Source organism: Cydia strobilella, chromosome 20, assembly GCF_947568885.1.
Source record: "Cydia strobilella chromosome 20, ilCydStro3.1, whole genome shotgun sequence".
NCBI lineage: Eukaryota > Metazoa > Arthropoda > Insecta > Lepidoptera > Tortricidae > Cydia > Cydia strobilella.
The window spans coordinates 11,535,609-11,546,872 of record NC_086060.1 but is presented as its reverse complement, the minus strand read 5'-3'; the positions used below and the strand labels follow the sequence as shown (position 1 = coordinate 11,546,872).

Sequence of the window (11,264 nt, the reverse complement as noted above, 5' to 3'; positions counted from 1 at the left end):
ACACTATATACGATATGTAAAGCGTTAAACTTCTACAAATTATAAAGTCCGTAACACACCATCGCACCGCACCGCGACCTTGGAGCAGTTCTAGGAATAGGTAGTTAATGGCGTGGGTTTCCACACTATCGCACCGAACCGTCAAAACGGTGCGACTCTACCTTACAGACCGCCGCACACGTGCGCCAGTGTTGCCGAGTGTCCCATATTTCCATGTTTTTCATGGATGGTCTAGTGACACTTCCAACAAAACCGAAGTTTGACAGCGATTCAGAGATGCTGTCCCTTTCTAAAGTATGGCACTATCCCTTTCAACTATTTAGGGTTGTCAAAATTCAATTATCTGTGGTCGTGTACGCAAAGAGACGTCGTTGCGTCAACCCTAATAATTGCTCGGAGCAATTGCTGAGCCGAACGGAGCCGAGAATGCCCAAAAAGAGGATTGTCCCCCTATTGTACAATAATGAGTATATTATAATGTATATAATATACATTTTATAAATTAACTAAGTTTAGAGACCTAACAGACTAGCATAAAATTTGCATACAAAAGAAAGTTATTTATAAACTCAAAAAAATATTGTAATCGGTTGAAAATGGCGTAAAACGAAAAGTCCAAATCGCTCAACAAACACAAACGTGACAACGATTAGTACGATTACAGTTCAATGTGGCGCTAACGTCGAGCGCCGTTAAGAATTCTGGTTGAGTAGCGTTAGTTCCAAATTTTACCACAGTATTTTGCAACTTGGTAAAAATATCCGATAAAATTGCACAAGCCAAACAGCAAACAGCCGGCCGGCGCCATTTTCACATTTTGAGTCGTATTGTCTGTGGAGCCTTGAGGAGATCTGTCAGTGTCATTAGTCATTACATTTACAATTTTATTTACAAATTACATTCTTTTGGTGTCAAATCGTATTTTTAAAAATGCACGAACATCACAAACAAACCTGGATAGAATTAATCGAAAATTACAGGAAATTGACGCTGTTATGGGATCGACAGCACAAAGACTATTCTAACCAGCGTTTGCGTGGGGAAGCCTATCAAAAATTGCTCAAAATATACAAAACAATTGATAGCAAAGCCACCTTGTTAAACTTTAAGAATAAGCTTGATATTATGACAACTACATACAACAGAGAGAGAAAAAGGGTATGTTTCTTTTTAGTTTATGCGGTATTTCTAGATTCTAACTTTTTGGTTATGTTATAAGTAGCACTTTGTCAAAATGTTTCCCTCCATTATTCTGAATATACTTATATTAAATTCATTTGTAACTAAGAAAACCACAGAGCGGGATGACAAAAAGGCTTTAAAAGTGAAATGCAAAAAGTGTGCGTAAATTGTCTACGTGAAACCAAAAATATTATGATAAAAATCTATCTATCTATTTCATACTCTAAGAACAAATTAAATTGTTTTCTATGAAAATATTTTAATTTGTGTTTTTTCAAGTAGACACACTACTATTTAAACTATAAACTGAAATAAATGTCATATACGAAGGAAAAAATTACCAAAGCCTCCAGTGTCCAGAGCTGGAATTGAACTAGCATCCCCCGTTTACCGGACGGACTGGCTTTAGTCATTTTTTCCTTCGTATATGACATTTAAATAAAATAAAATAAAATAAAAATAAAATAAAAAAATTATACTTAACAGAATAACAAATACGTTGGACGAATGGCAACCGCTCGGGCAAGCGGGGTTCCGCAAAATTTTTTCGACCGTAGATAATATACAAGTTATAACTCAACTAAAAACTGTAATAGATGTCATATATTAAAGAAAAAGTGACGAAGCCCTCCAGTGGTGAAGGCCGGATTTTCTATCTATTTCAGTTTATAATACAAATAATACATTTTAAATACAGTACAATCTTACTAATCCGGTGCTGATGCTGACACAAGTGAGACAGATTTCTAGCAAATTCGGATTACTGGAAGTTAGAGCAAATTTTCGTTATATTTTGAACTTTTTAAAGTGTTTCTTAGTATGTCATAGAATTACATTTTACTATAATACTAAATTCAAAGAAAATTCTACTGTTATCTGTAACATAGCCATTTATAAAAGAATTGAAGTGTGATAATGTAAGCGCACATAGTAAATTTAATTAGGACATAGAATGATCATCAAAGTGCCGGATTATCGAGATTTCACTGTAATTGACATTTGTTTCAGATGAATGGATGTAAAGCAGAGGGAGTAATTTACATACCAAATTTATGGTATTACAAATATCTCAGGTTCCTTGATAAGACATTGAAGACGCCGGAGGAGAAAGAAAGATATTTTGAGTTAAATAGGTACAATAACGTCAATAACAAAATATATTTGGAGACCCCGCTGAAAAGGAAACGGGTTGATATGAACAGTTCAAGTACACCGAAATCGCAGGCTGGCGAAGTCAAGCCAGGATACTCTCTAAATATAGAGCCCATTCAGTCTTCCGAAGAGGTAAGTTTTTTTTTTATATAATGTATTTAACCTTTTCGACGCCATGTCAAACACAAACACTGTCACTCGGACACCACGTCACCGAAATGACAAAACTGAAATTGAACTTTATGCACATGCACGTAGGTCTATGTTGCTCTGTGGTCTTTGACCGATTAATCCGTCTTTGGCGTTGGACCTGCGGTGCCGATATATCCGTCATTGGCGTCCAAAAGGTTAATGCAAACATAGATTAAAACATGATTTGTTTAAAACTGAGTAAAGGTTACTTTGCATTGGGGGATAAGTAAGTGTACTTTTGCATTGGGGCAGAGGCAGAGGTTCTCGAGTGGCGACCACGTACCGGAAGACGCAGCGTGGGAAGGCCCCAGACTAGATGGACGGACGATCTGGTTAAAGTCGCGGGAAACCGTTGATTGAGGGCAGCAAATGACTGTTCGTTGTGGGGATCCTTGGGGTCCTTTGTCCAGCAGTGGACGTCTTTCGGTTGAGATGATGATGATGAGAGTAAGTGTGGCTGGCCTTCACATTGGGACCTGTTTAAATGTTGATTAGTGTTTACCGTGAGTTTTACATTTAACGCAAGTAGCAAGTAGAAAATGTACAAAATTGTAATATACACTAATCAATGTGTAAACGTCCCCAATCTGTAGGACAGCTACACTTTTTTTTTATAATAATAATAAATATTATATGGGGATACCGCAACACCTAATCTTTCTTGTGCAAAACTTATATTTAAGCAGCGAGTCTAGAGTGCGGATAGAGGACACTTAGACGACACGACTATAATAGGTGCCTCTGAAAAAGAACTTGCAGTGATGCTGCGAAGGATTGAGCTCATCAGCAATGAGTATGGTCTTAAAATCAACAGAAGCAAGACTAAGTTGATGTTTATCGATCGCCCTGGTCATACGCAGAGAACTAACGAGTTGCACGATCTGGAGGTTGTACACAAGTTTGTGTACCTGGGGTCCCAAATAAGCGACGATGGTGAATGCGGCCAAGAGGTGGTTAGAAGAGCACAGATGGTCAAAGGTGCGGTGAAAAGACTCGAGAAAATATGGGAGAACAGAAGCATAAACCGCAAAACAAAGGTCAGACCAATGCGGACCCTTGTTTTCTCGCTCTTTTTGTAACCGATACCTGTCGCAGGATAGATGCGTTCGAGATGTGGTGCTGGCGGAGAATGCTCCGGATTTCATGGACTGAACGCCGTACAAATGCGTCTATTCTCGACGAACTTAACATTGCAACGAGGCTCTCCACTGTTTGCTCCCAACGTGTACTTGGTTTCTTTGGTCATCTGAGCAGGAAAGGGCGAGATAGCCTGGAAAGGCTCATAATTACTGGCCGCATGGCAAGGAAGCGTAGGGATGGACGTATGGCCACGCGTTGGGCGGACTGAATAACATCAGTGACAAACGCCACACTGCAGGCTAGCATGCACTGGGCCCAAGACAGAGCGGCCTGGAGAGCACTGTTGAAGAGTGTCCACACTCGTCACGTCCCACAGCCATGAGGTTACGACAAAGAAGAGAGAAGAATAAATATTATAGGACATTCTTACACAAATTGACTAAGCCCCACAGTAAACTCAAGAAGGCTTGTGTTGTGGGTACTTAGACAAAGACAATATTATACAAATACTTAAATACATAGAAAACACCCATGACTCAGGAACAAATATGTGCTTATCACACAAATAAATCCCTTACCGAGATTCGAACCCAGGACCATCGGCTTCACAGGCAGGGTCACTACCCACTAGGCCAGACCGGTCGTCAAACTTACCTTACACTTACCCGTATTGACCTTAAATCGAAGGCATAGTCTTGCGAGCACCCTGAACACATGCCTTGTGTCAAAAGTATTTTTCCATTTTTTCTATAATATATAAACTTTCAGCATGCATACAATACAACATATTTTATTTAGTGCACAAAAGTAAAGCCTATGTCACCCTACACTAAATATGTATCTAAGTAGGTATGTATTTATTTATATAAGTATCCCTTGAAGTGGCAAGAACCGCCTCGCGGACAATTAACGTCATATTGGTATTTGATTAATTAGAATAAAATCGAAATTCCTTCAATTCAAAAATGACGTATGCTTTGCTTAGTTTAGGGCTAGGTTGATCTGTGTAATATTGTCCCCTAAATATTTATTTAAATATATATTTTTTAACAAGCTGTTTAATGTGCATTAAAGGGAACAAATTGTGGTACATTTAAAAACCTTTATTTTTCAGGAAAACAACCCACAACCACCCTCACAACCAAGCCAACTCCGTATCAAGGTTCAATCACCGCGTATCGAGAACACATTTAGTTTGCGGGACTTGGAACACAAAAACAGACAAATGTCACCGGACAACCGACTCCTGGATCTCCTAGAAAAACAAGAGAACTTTGTAGGCACCGTAAGCAAAATGCTGACTCCGGAACAAAGAGATTGGGAGTTCATAGGCAAATCTATAGGCCTACGGTTATCAAGTTTAGAAGGAAAACAAAGAACTATTGCTAGAAAGTTGATAAACGATGTAATTTTCTTCGGGAGTATAGACAAATTGACCGTCGAGTCAAACATCAATCTGAATAAAAAGATGCCAGATAATCATGAGGAAGAACATTTAATATTTGTTGATATAGATTCGTCTAGTCAGGAATAATTTTATAAATAAATATGGTTTTGATATTTACTTGGTTTTCTTGTAATTTGTACTACTATTTGTGCCATTTTCAACCAAAAGGGTACTTATTGTCGGTTGTGAATAAGGCGCTATTTCCTTATAGCTTCAATTTGAAATCAACCTTATCGCCAAGCGACAATGTGGTACCATTTAGTTGAAAACGTCACATTTAAGTCAGAATTGATAGAAACGGAAAGAACAACTTTTACAAACAGAGATAATATATATACACTCCAATTGTTTTACATAATAGGTATAATAGTAGGTATATAGAGGCAAACAATACAATGTAACAAATACCTACTCTTTTCACCACACCATCTGGTAAAGGCTCTATTGATTGTTCAAAACTAATGATAAAGTTGCATTTTATCCACATGTGGGGCAAAGTAATCACAGTCTTTTGAGTTGTTTCCTTTATTATGTTGGCTGGTAGAATTGACTTTTAAATGATGATTTTGAATGGATTTGACTTTGTTTGATATTTTACAGTTAATATTAAAATTTTGTGTTTCCCTCGGGGGCAAAATTTGTTTAAGCCTCGTGCTTTGAAACCCTTGCAACGCTCAAGATTTCATTTTTCGAACCGCACGCTATGCTCGTGTTTCAATTTTGGAATCTTTCGCTTGCTCGGATATCAATATGTGGTATTTTCTATAAGGGACCTTATTGTCGATGGCGCTTACGCCATTATAAACGATGCTCCGATATAAATACAATGCCGCGCGACGCTGTGCAGCGTAAGCGGCTTTTCATAGAAAATGCCCCATATTAGCACGAGCGGTTAAACAACAGCTTTGCCCCCTTGTTTAACCCCTCGTGCTAAATGGATACCCGAGCAAAAGATTGATTCGAAAATGGAATCTTGAGCGTTGCGAGGGGGCGTTAAACAATATTTGCCACTGAGTCAAACAAAAATTTTCATCACATCAAACCATATATCATATCACCATGGGGGAGGAAGTCAAAAACTAGCCAAAAACGTATGAGTAGGTGTATTCGGGTGATTTCGAAAGGTTCAGAATGTCTTGTAATTCCAAAAATGAACTCTAATATGATTGAATTTTGAGTGATTTTCGGAATTTGGCTGTCTATTTTAAGTATTTGGCATTACCCGAATACACCATAATATAATATGTTACCTTTACGACACGTTCGTTCCTTTGCGCGTTGGAGGGACTACCCATCTAAAGGTATCGTTCGGACTCAGAATACAGCATTACTGCTGCAGTATTGCAATACGACATCACTGCAGACTGCATTGCTGCATATATCAAAAAACCATTCGTCAACCTCGGAACAACAGCAGCAGAGGGCCTACCGCGAACCACGTTTGACGTGTTGCCTCCCTGTCACACTTACGTACGAATTTACAAGTGCGATAGAGAGGCAACAAGTCGAACGTGGTTCTGCGGTAGCCCTTCAGGACCTTTTTTATGTAATATATAGTATTGCAGTCGGCAGCAGTATTGCAGCGCGACATTACTGCCGCAAAATGTCAAAATCGAAGTTGCTGTCCTGATTTTTGACATTTGCGGCAGCAGTGCAATCGGCAGTAATGTCGTGCTGCATTACTGCTACAGTAATGCTGGTGTAGTCGGAACTCTACCTTTATGGTTTAAACCGTAGCTAAAAACGTAAAACCCAACTTTGTTCTCTTGTCCCAACTCTGTACCTACCTAATAATTTCATGTTACTGAAATGTCTTTTATTCTCGTTAACACAAAATTCGATTAAAGATTCGAGTAAATTCGATTGAGCTATTTAGCTAACCTTACCTAACCTAACCGAGAAAATGAATGTAGGTAGGTACTTTTTGAAAAGCTTTTATCAACTTCATTAAGAGGTCCTATTTTTAAAGCAATTGTATGGTAAACTTTAGGAAAAATTTACAACTTAAATAAGAACGGTCTCGCTTGAGGGGTTGGAAAAACAAGTCGAAAACAACTGTTCTCTCACGGAAAACTTCTAAAAGGTGTTTTTAGGGTTCCGTACCGCAAGGGTAAAAACGGGACCCTATTACTAAGACTTCGTTGTCTGTCTGTCTGTCTGTCCGTCTGTCACCAGGCTGTATCTCATGAACCGCGATAGCTAGACAGTTGAAATTTTCACAGATGATGTATTTCTGTTGCCGCTATAACAACAAATACTAAAAACAGAATAAAATAAATATTTAAGGGGGGCTCCCATACAGCAAACGTGATTTTTTTGCCGTTTTTTGCGTAATGGTACGGAACCCTTCGTTCGCGAGTCCGACTCGCACTTGGCCGGTTTTTTCTACTTCAGCACTCTTATTTGTAGATTAAATGACTGCCAGTGAGATTGAAATCAACTTCGTAAGAAGCGCGGCGGATCCTAACAGCAGTGTTAGGGATTGTCATACAATACTATATATGTAACTATTGTTTTTTTATTTTTTTATTCTGCCTTCTAGGCAAAGATCTACAAACCAATATTTACTTTGATTGTATTTCTAATTTTAGGTGTTTGCCGCTGTCTTAGAATAAATATTGTGTGCAACGGTACATAATTAGGTCTTAAAATTCAAGGGCCAAAGTTACAAAACGAAACGAAGTTGAGTTATCCCCGACGATATACCCGTAGCGTAGTGTTCCCAATTTAGGTAGATACCTGATATCAGCTTTAAACAGAAACACCAAGCGGATGTGCTGCTCTTGCCCGTGTCACACACGTAGAAGCAGCAGCAAGTGTAAGGGACTAATGAGAGTTGATGGAATTTATGAACCAGGCTGGGCTATGGGTGAAACATCGTATGTCAACTGCAGCTGCATTATTGTTCCGGCGTCATTGTTGCCGCCGCTGTAATAACTATCTGTAAATTTCCTTAATAAAATGAGTGACCGAATTTAAACTATCGTGAGACATATTAACTTACTCACTTGCTACTCACTCAGGCACTGTTAGTGCTTGAAAATGGAGACCTAGGCTCTCCGAAACATGTCGCGCGAGTGACTAAAAACACGTGAGTGAAACCGCTGAGTTAGTTAAGTTAAAATGAGTGACGTTCGCCGATGCATTATTGCCGCGATTATGACGTTCATTCCGTCACTAATTTTATCAAGGAAACTGGCAACGACGCCGCAACAGTAATGCAGCTGTTATGTAGTTGACATCCGAAGTATCCGAACGTCACCTAGAGCCACCCCACACTAGCGTCTTTCGACTTTCCCGAGCGTCTTCGACGCTACCGGAGTCGTAGCACGGTACGCTTTTATCACCATGCCTGTCACGTTCTAACAAGTATGTGAGTGCGAAAGTGACGGACTTAGTGATAGGGGAAACCATGCTGCGCGGGCTGGGCGGCTATACATCAAAAATCACTTGCGTTTCTATGTGTGATTTGTGTGAACGGCACGTCTGTGTACACGCGTCATGCGTCATTGTGCTTAAAAATATTACTGAGCTGCCGGCAAACGGCCGTCAATCTGCTCTCGCGGGGCGGTGCGTGGCCGTTCTGTATACAATACTATTATTCTGTGACTGCAACTACGCAGCGACGCTATTTTCCATAGCGCTGACTAGGCGCCAACGCTCAAAAGACGCTTAGTGTGGGGAGGTTAAGTTGTCAGCGTACCTAGGTCCTATGGGGAATGAGCACGTAGCGTAGTTAGTAAAAAAAAGTTTATATCTAGTGGTTATTTAAAACTTTCACGTAAAAACTCGTGGTTAGGAAGCTCATGGTTGGCTCTCCCGGGATTCGACAAAGCTAGGTAGATTATTCAATTCGTAATTGGGCAAACTTTGTTTTGTTATTACAAGCGTCCGACTTCCATTATAAGAATTAACTGGACGGGTGGAAGTTGGACGGACAATAATATAAGTGATTGATTGTCTTGCTTCCCATTGTGTTGCGAAAATCTTTTGGGTATTTTAGTCGGCAAAATCAGAGTTTTTCGTACATAAGATCATCATCACACAATTAGGTAGGTATTTATGGAAATTTGTTCTTATCTGAAATAATGCATCTGGGTAGGTAATGGGTAATTTAGAGCGCAGTGGTCGTGCCGTGTCGTACGGCTGCGATCGTGGCCCAAAATGGTCTCGCCGGAAGATCAGCGCTGACTTTCGGGTCAGTAGGTAGTAGTCTGTGGTATCATGCTGACGCGAGACCATTTCGTGGAGACCAAACTTTAACTCTTACCTATTTTATGAATGCTTGTAGTTTTAGTTATAATATACTTTTATATGTAATTTTGGTTTTAAGTTATCATGAATAAAACATTTTATTCTGATGCTGATTTACTTATAGGTACAAGGTACAGGATGTTTTTCAACAGTTAAGAGGGGGCCTGACGCAAAATTGTAGGCTGTAATTTGTATAGAGAAAATTTTAACAGGCATTTGCCCTTGATTAAACAAGGAAAAATGCCATGAAAAAATCATACAGAAACTGGACTAAGTATATATCTTTGCGATGCCGAACCAAAACCCCAAAATGTTCAAGTTCGCTCGATAGAAAAAAATCACGAAAACATGTCTAATTTTCATTTAATTTCAATTGTATTTGTATATCATTACCATGCATACCACAGACATATAATTTTAGTGTAAAATATCTATATACTACAGAATACAATAATACGGCGACCTTAGCTATTGGACAAACCCTGAAATCCCACCCCGTGTTACTTCTCAGAGGTATGAAAAAAATAGTTCCAGTGAAATTTCGCAACATGGCGCGTGATCTATATTCTTGGTCAGGCTTTACTTTCATGTCTATTAATAGAAGGATTTCGGATCGTAGGCAGTCGAGTGTATAAAAGGGTCTTAAACGGAATTGGGTTATAAATAAATTTGCTTTTTTTTCCTCAAAGACGTAATTTGGTGGTTTTAAGGTTCAAGTCTATACATCTAGCATGTTTTGGCAATGTAGGCGAGTGCACTATTATTTAGATTTGAACCTTAAAACCAATACGATACAGCAGCTTTTTAAACGACATTGCTTTGCCATGGGCTCAAAACGTGAGCTGATTGCTCGCATAAAATAAACAATGGCTTTTGTTTAACAGATTAGGGTGTTAGGCGTAAAAATCATTTGAGAAAATTCATGCCATACAACATAGGTGTACAGTCGCCATCAGATATATCGGAGCGGCCGAGGTGCTCACAAATTTATGAACACGGCTCTATTGTCAGGGCGTTAGAGTGCGTGTTCAGATATTGTGAACACCTCGGCCACTCCGATATATCTGATGGAGACTGTACCTAGCTATAACCCTGTGGAGTGAATATGCAGGTACCTTTTTTTTTTATAGAGGGGGAATGCGTTACGCATACCACCCAGGCGCAGGGACGGGCCTGGGATGGTTATGTGGGACTCCCATACAGGCTAATGGGACCCATGGTTTACCCACTAAACCCCCTCTGTTGCCGCCTCACTGCTATACGGCGAGGTCCCAGGAACGCCGAAGTACTCTTCCGCAACCTCGCCAGCGGCCGTCCGGACTCGGACCCGGCTCTTGGGGAAATTACCCCTTCACCTCAATGGGCGCCTTGTTTGCGCCCGCCCACGCAGGGACATTTGTGTAGGCGACAGACGTCCCCGAGCCTGCCGCCCACAGGGACCCTTATGGGGGTAACCGGCGGTCGTATGCCAACCGCCGCCGCCCCACGCGCTTGCGGCGCATTGGCTGAGAGGTCGGATCTTCCTCCCTGCCGCGTTCCGCTGCCTCCTTCTGCACCATCACGTCCTCACAGAAAGAAGCCACCGCCTTCCATAGACTCTCCCCACCAAGCATGGCTTTCACCACCGCTGGCAAGGAGAGGTCTCTTCCCACTGCGGCCACGAGTGCGGCCCGCTGCTCCGCCCACGCTGGGCATCCAGCCAGCGTGTGTAGCGCTGTGTCTTCAGCGTCGCCACAGTGGTGGCACTGCGTCGTTGGTTCCCGTCCCGCCCTCCTACACAGGTATCTCCCGAAACAACCGTGTCCCGAGAGGACCTGGGTAAGGTGGAAGGAGAGGAACCCCCCCTTTCTTTTGACCCATCGCTCCAGAACGGGTCGGATGGCTTCGACAGTCCAGTGGCCGGCACTTGGCGCCTCCAACCTTTCATTCCACTTGTGGAGGAGCACTCGACGGGAGT

The 11,264-nt window shown here is 41.0% G+C and overlaps 1 protein-coding gene across 1 annotated transcript; it reads left to right on the top strand.

Annotated features, from left to right (window-relative positions):
- The first annotated feature begins 835 nt into the window (after nt 1-835).
- Nucleotides 836-5,166, top strand: LOC134750685 (uncharacterized). The gene is made up of 3 exons (XM_063685922.1): nt 836-1,158; nt 2,191-2,466; nt 4,721-5,166. Exons 1-3 carry the CDS (start codon nt 931-933, stop codon nt 5,138-5,140), a joined length of 924 nt encoding a protein of 307 aa, XP_063541992.1. The 5' UTR covers nt 836-930; the 3' UTR covers nt 5,141-5,166.
- The last annotated feature ends 6,098 nt before the right edge of the window (nt 5,167-11,264 follow it).